General features: G+C 36.6%; 1 protein-coding gene across 1 annotated transcript in view; it reads left to right on the plus strand.

Annotated features, from left to right (window-relative positions):
• LOC109077976 (igLON family member 5-like) overlaps nucleotides 1-13,692 on the plus strand; it is a 165,326-nt gene that overhangs the window by 134,396 nt on the left and 17,238 nt on the right. The window contains exons 3-4 of the mRNA XM_042773238.1: nucleotides 4,969-5,201; nucleotides 7,329-7,448. Of these exons, the coding sequence (XP_042629172.1) occupies nucleotides 4,969-5,201; nucleotides 7,329-7,448 (353 nt within the window). The remainder of the gene's footprint in view (nucleotides 1-4,968; nucleotides 5,202-7,328; nucleotides 7,449-13,692) is intronic.

The following is a 13,692-nucleotide window of genomic DNA, read 5'->3' on the forward strand; positions in this document are numbered from 1 at the left end:
AGTTTGCCCTCCTGCCCATTATTTACTGACGTAGTTTACAGGGAGCGATTTTTTTTCTTTTTTACTCAGTAATTAATGTGTTTTAAAATGTAGCGAAGTACAATACTTCAAACAAAATATACTTAAGTAAAAGTAAAATTACAGATTTTAAAAATTACTTTAAAAAGTAGAAGTACACAAAAAAGCTACTCAATTACAGTAACGCAAGTAAATGTAATTCGTTACTTTCCACCTCTGGGAACAACGAGAAATATTGTACAGATGTGAGATATAAAGAAATGAATTTGCATTAATGACAAATAAAGTGCCATTGTGAGATATTAAGTCATAAAGAGGCAATTGTGAAACATAAAAACGCATTGTGAGAAATTAACTTGCAATGATGTTGCAATTGTAAGATATAAGAAGATATTGTGAGCAAGTCAAATATTAGAAACAAAGTTGTGAGATATAAAGACATATTGTGAGATAAGCTACATTTATAAGAACTAAAGTGGCATTTATGAGATACAAAGACTAGTGAAATATTTAGTCAAGTCACTTTTATTTCTATAGCCCTTTATACAAGACAGATTGTGTCAAAACAGCTTTACAGTGTATAACAGGAAAAATGTGTGCTTATAATGCAAGAGGACAATAGAAAACAGTCTGTTTATCAGTTGAAGTCAGTTCATTGTCGATTCAATGTTGTCATCGTCCAGCTCAGTCCAGTTCTCTTTCAATAGTGTCTGTGCAATCAAGTCAACAATGATGCCAGAGATTGTGTCCCAACTAAGCAAGCCAAAGGCGACAATTAGTCACAATCAGGAGAAATAAAGACACATTGTGAAAAAATAAAGGGATAGTTCACCCAAAAATGAAAATTCGGTCATTAATTACTCAACCTCATGTCGTTCCAAACCTGTAAGACTTCCGTTCATCTTCAGAACACAAATTAAGATATTTTTGCTGAAATCCGAGAGCAGAATATTTTCACAATATTCTGTGGTTTTCCATCACTGTCACATTTAAATAATGTAAGGCAGTCCTGGTACTGATAGCCGTGCACATGAATATAAATATACGGTTATATTGCCCAGCCCTACTGCTTTTATCATACTCATTCGCTGGAGGGTGCATTTTTAACATTTTAATTCTCTCTCTCTAGTTTTTTGCCAGCAATTGAACTCCTGAACCTGCTGTCAGGGGTTCATATTCTCAAAAGCACCATATTATTATTCCACACAACTGCACCAGGAATGGGAATTGATGTGATATCACAGTTTGATACGCTGAAAGTCAAAGCTGACATGAATGTGAGTGATATTAAAGCATTAAATGTGTCACGATTTCTCCATTTCAAGAGCGGAGCAGTGACATCTAGAGGTGAACTGTGTTTACCAAATGCAACAGGACTGATGGCGTTCCAGTATGTGGTCTGATTCAGTAGCGTGTGAAGAGTGATGAAGTGCAGTTGTCAGTTATTATATTGCAACATTTGTTCTTCGATCTATTTTTTAATTTTGGTGTTTTCAGTGTTGCTGCCTCTCAAACTAAACGGTGGCGATACTTGATGCAAATAATTGGCCAAGCTCAGAATTGCATTTTTGCATTATTTACAAATGCCAGCAGGCGAAAGATAAGACTGTGAGCAATGACCCGAATGTGTTGTGGCAGACTTCAAAGAACTGCATCTCCAGACTGGAAAGAGTTTTTAATTTCAAACACTGTCAGTCATCTATATCACTGGCAGTTTTTGCAAAATTTCTTTTGGAACTCAATCAATCGTTGTATAGAGAAGCTTCCGGATTTCTCAAGACGAAAATACTACAATGCAAGCCTCACTGTCCAATAAACAATCAGGTAATTTGGTGCAAATAGTGCTCATGATGCTCTCACAGACTCCCAGTGATACACAGCATACAGCCAATGTGTTTAGAGCCTCTTGTCCTGTGAAAACTGATCTTTCATTGTATTTATAGACCACACTGAAGTCAGCTGTCTATTGACTGGCTTCAGCAGTCATATTTATTTGGGAGAAAACAGATTACTGTATCAACCCTCTATGTACACACTGGCAATAAAATCGCCATTGGCTAGTCAATTTTTTGGTATCTATAAACCTTATTTTTTTTAAATACATTTGATGTATCATTTGAAAGCATAACAAATAAACTTTTAGGAAGCATCAGGCAATCAACATTTTTTTGTGATAGAACATAGATACAATTTAGCGAGTGTTTTACTCTCAATGTAGAGGATTATGAATGAGTGATATAATATTTTTAATATTATAATTTTATAATATTTTTTTTTATTTTTGACATGTGCCTAGAGTGATATTTAACCCTCTGTTGCATGCAATATGGAAAGAAATATAAAGTAAATTTTAAATATAAAGTAAATACCAAAAAATAATTAATATGGATAAATGAATCATTTAAATAAGCAGTGTGATAGTGCTGTGTGATTTTACATTATTTTTACTAAACTATTGAAATGTACCTGGAATATTTAACCCTTTGTTGCATGCATTTTGAAAACAATAGTTAAAAAAAAAGTTTGATTTAGTTTTCATGATTAAGATAATATATGATAATATATAGATATGGGAATTAGGAGGTCTTGTAAAAATACACTAAATACAGAAAAATGAATAATATTTAAAAAAAAAAAATTGATAATTTAATGAGCAGTGCAATAGCACTGTGTGATATTTTACACTTTTCACATAAATTTTGAAATATACCTAGAAAATAACCATCTTTGCATGCATTATGAAGAAAAAAAAAGTTTCAAAAATGTGTGATTCAGCTGCCATGCATAAATATAGCATACAGCCAAGTATGGAAAGTGAAAGTGACATGACATACAGCCAAGTATGGTGACCCATACTCAGAATTCATGCTCTGCATTTAACCCATCCAAAGTGCACACACACAGCAGTGAACACATACACACACACACACACACACACGTTGAACACACACCCGGAGCAGTGGGCAGCCATTTATGCTGCAGCGCCCGGGGAGCAGTTGGGGGTTTAGTGCCTTGCTCAAGGGCACTTCAGTCGTGGTATTGCCGGCCCGAGACTCAAACCCACAACCTTAGGGTTAGGAGTCAAACTCACTAACCACTAGGCCACGACTTCCCCCAAATACTAAGAAAAGTAAATACCGAATAATAATTAAAATGGATATATGTATCATTTGAATTTGCAGCGTGATAGTGCTGTGTTTGTTCTATGTCACACTTGTTCACTGAATTATTGAAATGATCCTAGAATGATATTGTTGCATGCATTATGAAAAAAAAAAAAAGTGTAAAAAATGCTTGATTCAGTTTTCATGCATAAGAAAAGATATATTTAGGAAAAAAGTAAGTGCCTAAAGAAATGAATATGAATAAATGGATGATTTGAATAATATGAGTAAATTTATTTTTTATTTTTTTAAATATAAATGAAAAACATAGAATAACTGCAGTATTCTCTATAACGGCTGCATCCATATCTGTTCCACTCCCACACAATGTTGCTTCAAGGCAACATATATATTTCAGCAATTCTTCGTGAAAAAATAATATATATGTGACTCTAAATGTTTTAAAATGGGGTTTACTCATCAGCAAATGTGAATCATATTTTGGAAGAAGGAGAAAAGCTTTTGTGAGGGCAGATCTCCAGAGTAAAAAATACATCGTACTCATGGCGTACAGTGCCAGAAAATGATTTGAACACGCCTGCCAGGACATAGTGACAAAGAAAAAGCTCTTTATTGGTTTATTCAAAGCCGTCCCTTTAATATTAACCATTTAATTGTCATTTTATGTGCTTGGAATAAAATAAACCACATAAAACACATTTGTTACCTTGAGGCAACATGCAGTAGAGGATTCATGTACTGCATGTATATTGATTATTTGTGCATTGATAAACATCACACCACTTTTTAGATGGCATTTTGGGCTTTTCTGGTCTAGTCTCTGTATATTTGTGGCACTGTGTGCTTTGAAAGCAATCACCACTGGTCTGATTAGTCAGCTTAATGAGCTAGTTAATGACCCAAGCCTTATGAATGAGTTGTAACGATTACAAAAGAAACATTGACACAGAAAATTTCATGCAGAGTTTTATACTAGCGCTCATTCAATGACAGTGCATTAGTTGCCTATGGAAATTAATCTATAGACTCCATACTTTATTTAAAACAAACGAAAACAAGGCTTTGAAGGATAGAAATGGAGGGAGGGGTGTCATTTGTGAACATTAACACACGTCCACCCCTCAAGCTCTTGTTTTTATTCACGTTAAATTACATGCTTCACCTTTAAACTCATTTTTGATTAATGTACTTCCCTTAAAATTTTAGAAGACCCTAAAATATGCTGTTTTTTTTAAGCAAAATATAATTTCTTATTTTTTTCTTGTGGTGAAATGTGACCAACATGCAATATATATATATATATATATATATATATATATATATATATATATATATATATATATATATATAATATATATATATATAAAACATTATATATTTTCTTTATTATTTATTTCTACAAAATATTTGGGTTTTTTATATATTTTCAATATTTATGCAAACTATAATTTATTGTCTTTTCTTCTTTTGGTTGTTAAAAAAATCATATATATAAAAATCCTTTATATAAAAGGTTTACAGTCTATATATATATATATATATATATATATATATATATATATATATGCACAAAATGTTTCATGCATTGTTTCGTACTAGCACTCATTTAATGACAGTACAGTAATTTGCTACAGAACTTAGTCTGTAGAGTCAATATTTTATTTGAAACAAATAAAAACGAGGTTTTGAGGGAGAAAATATGGTGGAATTTTTTTTATTTGTGAACATTAACACATCTGTCCCTCACAACCTTGTTTTTATGCTCTCAAACAAGTCAACTGTATCTACCACAAACTTGTTCTTTTCAATCTCTTCTCTTTCTCAGATGCAAGATAGACGAGGAGGTCACTCACAAGGCATGGTTGAACCGCTCCAACATCTTATTTACGGGCACAGATAAGTGGTCCCTGGACTCCCGCGTCTCCCTGGTGAACAACAACAACAGCGACTTCTCCATTAAGATTGAGCGAGTGATGGTGGCAGACGAGGGACCCTACACATGCAGCTTCCAGGCCAGAAACCAGCCCCGTACGGCCCACGTCTACCTCATCGTTCAGGGTATGTTCATCTGCCTGATTAGTATTTCTATAGAAGCCTGTAGAGATAACAAAAAAAAAGTTGTCAGTTGTCAGTTCTGACTTTAGTTTGAATTAATATCAATGATATAATACATTATTATTATAGACTTAATATATCACACAGTGCGATTTTATATCTCACTATATGACATTATATCTTAAAATTGCGACAATTAAAGTCCGAATTGTGAGACAGTACTGTATATGAACTATAGTTTAAATTAATTAGGTGTCAGTAAGATTTTTTATTATTTTGGAAAGAAGTCTCTTGAGCTCACCAAGGGCTGCATTTATTTGACAAAACACAGTAAAAATGTGAAATATTATTACAATTTAAAATACCTGTTTTCTATTTGAATATCTATTTTAAAATGTAATTTAATTTCTGTGATCAAAGCTGAATTTTCAGCATCATTACTCCAGTCTTCAGTGTCACATGATCCTTCAGAAATTATTATAATATGCTGATTTCGCATTTTTGTGGAAACCATGATTTCTGCATTTATTGTTTTCTTTGAAATAGAAATCTTTTGTAACATTATAAATGTCTTTACTGTCACTTTTGATCAATGTAATGCATCCATACTGAATAAAAATATTCATTTATTAAAAAAAAAAAAAAAAACTTTTGAATGATTCACAATCATGAAGGGAAAAAATCTGAATTGTGAAAAGTTAACTCAAAATTGCAAGAAATAAAATTCTAATTCAGATATATAAAGTTGTGATTGCTGTTTTTATTTTTTATTCAAAATGTAATTTCTTATTTTTTATTTTGAATTTGTGGTGAGATGTGACCATATATCACTTAATTTTGTTTGGACATGCTGCATTAAAAAAAATGTTGCATATAAATTTGTGCATGTATATGTATGGCATTTTTGTTTTTTGTTTTTTTTTGATCAAAAAAAATTATTTTAAAAACAGTTTATGTTCTGGTTGTATACAGCATGTCTTGATCAATGTTGGTCATAAAAATGCAATGCAATGTTGTAATGCATAAAAAGTGCATACTGTACACAGTACTTTATACTGCAGAAATAGTAGGAGTAGCATGCAGTTGTGAATATAGGCTTAGTGATTTACAGCTCAGATAATTACATTGACAACAGGGTGATAATTGTCCAAATGTGCCATGATGTTCTTCTTTCTGCCATGGAACTCATAAGAAACAATTGCACAGTATCTAAATGAACAATTCCTCTAATGTCAGTACCAATGAAATAAGAGGGGTTGACACTGATGTGATCAGGATCAGAGGGGTGGTTCTGCTCGGTAATCTTCCAGAAGGCCTTAAGTTGACTGGCAGTGCGGGGCGGGACACGGGGCGTGCCGACTGTCACGTCAACAGCAACATGAGTAAGAGGTCCAGCCATCCAGACTGGCGTGATTCATTGGCAGCAGACCATTCCACTGATGGATTGCTAGCATCCCTCCCTTTACTCCAACCCCGTCGGCTGAAAGTTGTCAGTTGTTATGTATATGGCACTGTGCATGGTGCACTTTCTTGTTGCACAAGATTGAAAATATCAAAGTGAAGAAGTGCGAGAAGGAGGGGAACCGTGTTCAAAATGCATCTCAAGTACATTGTTGGCCAATCGGCAGGCCAGAACCATCTCACCAAACACAGGCTTTTATCTACCGCACCGAGCTTTGCAGACAGATACCATTGTGCCCTCAATTTTAGTCTTAGTGCGATATGAGCAAAAATAATTACACCCCCCAGTCACTTCTCCAAAAGGAATGGATCTGCTTTGGTTCCAATCTTAAGTTTATTGTCGGAAGTATTTCTCTCTGTTAGAAACCTGAAAAATGGACTGCTTGAAAATGCCTCGCAGGCCAAATTTGTGGCGATCTTCATTAAAGCTCTGATCATAGGCCATTAAGATTCAAGGGCCGGCTCATTATACGTCCGGCATTATGCATTGCCCTCTGCTTTGGGAATTCAGGCCAAAACAGCTGATTGGAATCATTTATAACCCCTGAAACAAACAACCCGTCTCCAGCAAATATATTTGACTTAACTAAGGCTGATTTTTGACATCAGTTAAGCTGTAATATATTCACTCTGTAATTATTAGGCATAATTAAAACATCTCTTTTGCAGTGCCGGCCCGGATAGTGAACATCTCCCAGGATAAATCTGTGAATGAAGGTGATGACGTGAATCTTTTTTGCCTGGCGGTGGGCAGACCGGAGCCGACCGTCACCTGGAAGGACTTCAAGTGTGAGTATTACTGCTGTCATTTTGTTCATGTCATACTGTAAATTAAGGTCAAGTTAAGCATGTTGCATTGCAGGATACTGTTTATGCAGCTTAGTGTGTTCTGAGCTTTAACCACATTTTTTATTTTTGATGCCTCATTAATATAATGCCAAAACTATACCATAATGTAAATAAAATAATAATTATATTAATATATATATATAATTTTTCTTTCTTGCATTTATTTATTTATTATTTAATAGTATTTTATTAATATTTTTCAGATGAAATGTGACCAGGTGTTTGTGAGATCTTCTATTTTTAATGCAAAATATTTGTTTTAATGTTTTATTTATGCAAAATTTAACTTCTTATTTTTTACCTTTTGATTTTGTGGTTTTCATGAGGTTTGGCCACGTCACTTAATATGCATCACTTAATATGACCGTGTTTTCATGAGATTGTCCCACATACATCACATGAATGTGTTTAGACATCCTGCATAACAGAAATGTTGCATGTACAGTAATTTTGTGTATGTATACATTTCGACCAATGTTGTACGGGTCTCTCATGCATAAAATATAAAAGATAGTAGGAGTAGCATGCAATTATGAACATAGTCTTGGTGATTTACAGCTCAGATTTCATTATAAATAATTATAGCCACAACCAGGATGATAATCGTCAACATGTGCAATAATTACCTTTGTCACCATTATAATTCCTGCTGCAATATTAATAATCACAGTTATCATTAACATACTATTTATAACTTTCATTATCGATGATATTAGCTGCATTCATTAAGTGGTCGTGATCAAACACATAACAGGAGAGGGCATTTTTATTTAATATTTTCATTATATGATTTCTGGACAGTGAGGATTATCATTTACTGTCATTTATTTTTCAATTTATCCTTAGTCCTTTGAGATCAACTCAAGAGTTCCTCCGCCTAGAAACGGACTAGCGTCACATATAGATATAGAGCAGCTGAGCTCAGATACTGAATCTCTTGTGTGTCCGTATAGTGTACACTTGGTGTCTCTGTCCTTATTGTATATATTCGATCTGGTCATAAATGGTCAGCTGAGCACATCGTCTTTTACACCAGGTATTCACATGCATCTCAAATCGATCCAGTGACCACTTACGATTTATCAAGGGAAAGGTCTTTGATTTCATAAATCTTATAAATGATGTCAAGATCATGTCTGTCTCATTTTTTACAGTTATGCATTTGCCAGACAAAAATGATGCATTTGGGAAAGTATACCATAATGTAACTAAAATATTAACTTTTTTTAAACTTAAATGTATTCATCATGGGTGTCGGTAGCAAAGAAATAAAAAATGTGGGTGGGTCCTCCCCCAGAAAAATTTTACTGGAGTAGATGCCATTTCCTGTATTCTGGTGCCTTTGCTTTTAATTGCTTTTATAGCCTAAAATGGTTACCACATACCTGGCAAGGTTTCCCAAATATTAGCACAGCAATGAATGTCTGTAAGTTGTTTTGAAAAAACGTCAGATAACTGTTAGCTGTCACGATACGCTGCCGGAAGGAACGAAGGAACAAAACTGTCATTTATTAAATCCAACACACAGGGTAAATCCACACTTGGAAGGGAAGGAAGACACACGTACACAACTGGTAGACCCAACAAAGGAGGAACGCACAGACTCGAAACACTAAACACTAAACACATGACTTAACGAGGCAATTAGGAGGGACACAGGTGAACACAATGACTAATTAAGAGACAACAAGGACAAGAACGACCAAATAAGGGCACATGAGGGAGGAACACAACAAAAACCAAAAAAAGTCCAATCCTGACATTTCGCCCCCCTCCCGGAAGGTGCGTCCTCGTACCATAGAACCAACAGCGGGAGGGACAGGTGGGGACTGGGAGGAGGACGGACACCCAGGAGGGGGCCGGCAGACAGAGTCCAGGGAGGTGATGACAGAGGGAGGAGTCAAGGAGGAAACGGGAGGAGGTGGGTGGGACCCAGGCCACAGCCATAATGGTGACCCATGGTGGAGCCGACAGAGGAAGGAGCGATGGAGGAGGAAGGGCTGACGACTCTAGTTGGCCAACCAACGGTGGCGGAGCAAGTGGCAGAGGAGCCCGAGGTGGAGATGGAGAGCCGAAGAGCCAGGGTGACAGGGAGAATCCGGAGGGCCGAGGCGGAGCAGATGGCTCCGGTGACCGAGGCAGAGGCGGGGATCCAGAGGCTCCAGTGGAGCCAGAGTGACAGAGGATCGAGGATGAGCTGAAGGGATGGAGGAGCCTGACAGAGCCGGAGGGACAAGGCGCAGCCAGAGGAGACGTCCCAAGATGAGGAGACGTCCCAAGGTGACGGATGGTCGACGACAGACCAAGGCAGAGCCAGAGGGACGAGGGAGCAATTGTTGTACAATTATACAATTAAACAATTAATTAATCTGATCTACTGTTTTGTGTCCATCAAGTTTAAACTAAAAAAGAGATTTTAAAAATCTAAAAACTTAGATGTAAAAAAAAAGCAATTAATGTATAATTTTATTTTCTATATTTATACTGTGTATATTAATTATTTTTCCCATTGAATACTTAGCAAAAAAATAACCACGTTGTGATATATACCAATTTCATGATATAAAATTTCTCCTATTCTGCATATAACTGTGGTCGTAGCTTGTCTGCAGATCTTTCGGTTTGTGCTTTTCCCCACTCAGCACTTCCTCTGCACCTCATAACCCACCGGCATGGCAGAAATAAAGAGAGGGGCGTAAAGCGAGACAGAACGAGCCACATTGTTATTCAGCGCGAGTCACTGCAGTGGAGCTATTGGTTGCTAGCAGCCGGGTGAGAAATTGGGCTTATAGATTCAGCCAGGGAAACACAAAGCCATCTGGACCTGTACATCACACTGTAGGGAAGCAGACAGGGTGCGATGACATCACAATCACACAACTGATGCACAGCTGACAGGTGACACGCCCACTGTGTGACTAGCTTACGGCTCACATGCATGTCCATGTAGATTGAAACCGGCATTAATCACGCGTTCGACAGGTCAATTTTCATTCATTAGACCGAACACCCACACACATTCTGTCCAGTACATGTTAACTGGCAGATCCAGGCTGCGACATGCACATTTAGATGAATAATATACAGTCTTGTGTCTCACAAAGACACGTATATGCTCATGTTAGTGTCCACAGACATGGACAGACAGACAGCTGGTTACAATGTCGTTCAAGGTGACAGCAGAAGATCATTTGACTAGTGAGGCTTTTTCTGAGCCTCATAACCGATTTATTTGCATCTCATAGAATGTAGATATAATCCTAACGGGATGATGGTTGATTCCAGTGAACACTGAGTACCTTTGTGCAGCATAAACCCTCTCTAATGTGATTTCTGAAATATAGCTGCATTATGAGACTCAGATTGAATTGAGAATGCCTTTTAACCCTATAAAGCCTGCTGTAGATTTGATACACAAATTTCTAAGGCCTCTAAATGACCCTAAATATCATCATCTGCACAAAATTGCATCATATTTTTGCTCAGTTTGGGCCTGTGAATATTTTTTTTGTTTTCATCCATATTCCCAGTGTTTCATAGCCATAAAGCCTGATGGTGTGTGTGTGTGTGTGTTTGTGTGTGTGTGTGTGTGTGTGTGTGTGTGTGTGTGTGTGTGTGTGTGTGATATTTCCAATGTCAGGATTTACAAATTTAAATTCAATCAATAAACCAGATTTTTCTGACTAATATTTCAAATGTCAGGCTTTACAGAGTTAAATTCCAGTTGAATTCCAGAATTTAAATTGTGATAGTTAACAGAATGCAGAATTTTAATTTTAATTCCGAGAAATTCACATAACTGTCATTTCTAACTACTAAAGCAAAGCCAATGGCGATAGATATAGATGGACACACATACTTGACCCCATGACCCGTTTTTTTTATTTTTTTTTTTTTATCTAGATATAAATTGATTTGATTTCATCTAGCTATTCTAAGCGTTTCTAAAGGTGATTTTGTCATTTCGCTGATATTTTCCAACAGCAGCAGAGCACAAATGCGTCTGGCCACATGGGAATGCGCTTGTCACAACTGAGAGAATTAAATACAAATAGTGTCTACTTAGTAAGCATCTCAGCTCGAAGCGTGTAAGATGTTCCAGTCTCTTTACCTGTAAACCCTCTTTGTCAGGAGAAGATGATGTCCACCCCCCCAGCGGATTGAAGCGGGTGCTCAGACGGCCTGACGAAGATGTCATGGGGGAGCAATATTTATTACACTAATGGAATGAGTGAATAACACTGCTGTAAACCCTAGCGTGCACTCGGTCGGTGGCGTCACCAGCTGTAAATAATCCTCTCCAGTTCAGTAGCTGTGATAATCCTCCGGAATAATCTTCAATTAGAAAAGGTGCCGAATTTGTGGAATAAAGTCTTGGCTGTTGTAAATTAAAAGGTGTGTGGTTGCCTTTGTGTTTTTTCCATCTCTCCACTGGCTGAGGCCAGACAGAAACTAATAAGAAGTGGATTATTCTGGTTGAAACTGAGATTTTTGTGTGTCTTTTCTAACTGTGGATGTAGTTTCACAAGAAAGCAAGCGTGAATCTATAGAAGCTCACTTCCACCACGGGATAAAAAAAAATATTTAAAAAATAATTGCGACTTTATCTCACAATTCTGACTTCTTTCTCACAATTTTCTCACAAATAAAGAAGTCAGAATTGAGGGATGTTCTGAGAAGTTCTGAGAAGAAAAGTCAGAATTGCGAGTTATGCCAGAATTGCAAGATATAACCTTGGAATTGTGATATATAAACTTGTAATTCTGATTATTAATTCTGAGTTTATATCCCAAAATTCTGATTTTTTTTCCCACAGTTGTGAGTTTATATCCCACAATTCTGAGTTTGTCTCCCAATTGCGTGTTTATATGCCGCAATTCTGTATTTGTTCATGCAATTGCAAGTTTATATCTCACAATTCAACTTTTTCTCCCAATTGCTAATTTATATCTTGCAATTCTGACTTTTTTCTTGCAATTGAGAGTTTAAGTTATACATTTATTGTTAATTTATAAGTTGAAGTTTGAGTCATAAAGTCCAATTCTGAAGAAAAAAAGTCAGCTTAAAATTTTCTCTCACAGCTGCATATTGTAAAGTCAAAATTGTGAGAAACAAATTCACAATTCTGAGAAAAAGTCAATCTTGAAATTCTGACTTTCTCACAGTTGCGAGCTTATTTCTTGCGGTTCTGACTTTCTCACAGCTGCAAGTTTATATCAGTCAGAATTGCAAGATGTAAACTCACAATTGCAAGAAAAAAAGTCAGAGCTGTGAGATAAAAAGTTGCAGTTCCCTTTTTATTTTTTATTCTGTGGCAGAAATAAGCTTCCAGATGTATCTGTTCTAGCTGTCATTGTTGCACTAATAACAGCCACTTTCATCACACAGAGGCAAATCCAACCTTGTCCTTGTTACTAAAGATTTGTGTTGTTGTCAGTTTCGTCTCGCTAAAGGGAAAGAAGTGCCTTAGAGGTGCGAGACAGTCTTTTTGTAGTTCACAATGGCCAGTAAATAAAGCTCAGTGACGCATTACCCAACACACGTTCTGTGATGTTTATCTGAGAGCGACGCGGACTCATGTTTCTTATCAAAGCCTTTCAGTTTATACCGCGGACCGTTTGTCACTCGCCTCCGCTCTTGTTAAATAAATACATTTTATTCTGTTGAAATTAATTTTTATCAAGGTGAAGTATGTGGTTTCTGCTCCACTGGAAAGCACCAGAAAGAACTGCAAATATAACTGAAAAAGGAAAGTTCATTGCATGAATTTGGGCTTGAAGTCTGAAGTTTATATAAGTGTAGTTTGAGGAGAGATGTGAAGTGTGAAGGTTATATTAGGCCTGTGTTTGACAGCAGCCTTTATATAGGCTCTGCACTGATGTGTGGTTGCTGTAGTTTTGTGTGCAGTTGCTAGGTAGTTGTTAAGGTGCTAGAAATTGCTAGGCAGTTTTTTAAGAAGTTCTAAATGGTTGCTAGGCAGGTAGTGACCCTCAACACTGGTGCTCCTCAGGGCTGTGTCCTCAGCCCGCTCCTGTACTCCCTGTACACACATGACTGTACAGCCACACACAGCTCCAACGTCATCATCAAATTCGCTGATGACACAACGGTGATAGGCCTGATCACCGACAACGATGAGACGGCCTACAGAGAGGAGGTGAGCACCCTGACTAAATGGTGTCAG

Source organism: Cyprinus carpio, chromosome A16 (assembly GCF_018340385.1).
Source record: "Cyprinus carpio isolate SPL01 chromosome A16, ASM1834038v1, whole genome shotgun sequence".
Lineage (NCBI taxonomy): Eukaryota > Metazoa > Chordata > Actinopteri > Cypriniformes > Cyprinidae > Cyprinus > Cyprinus carpio.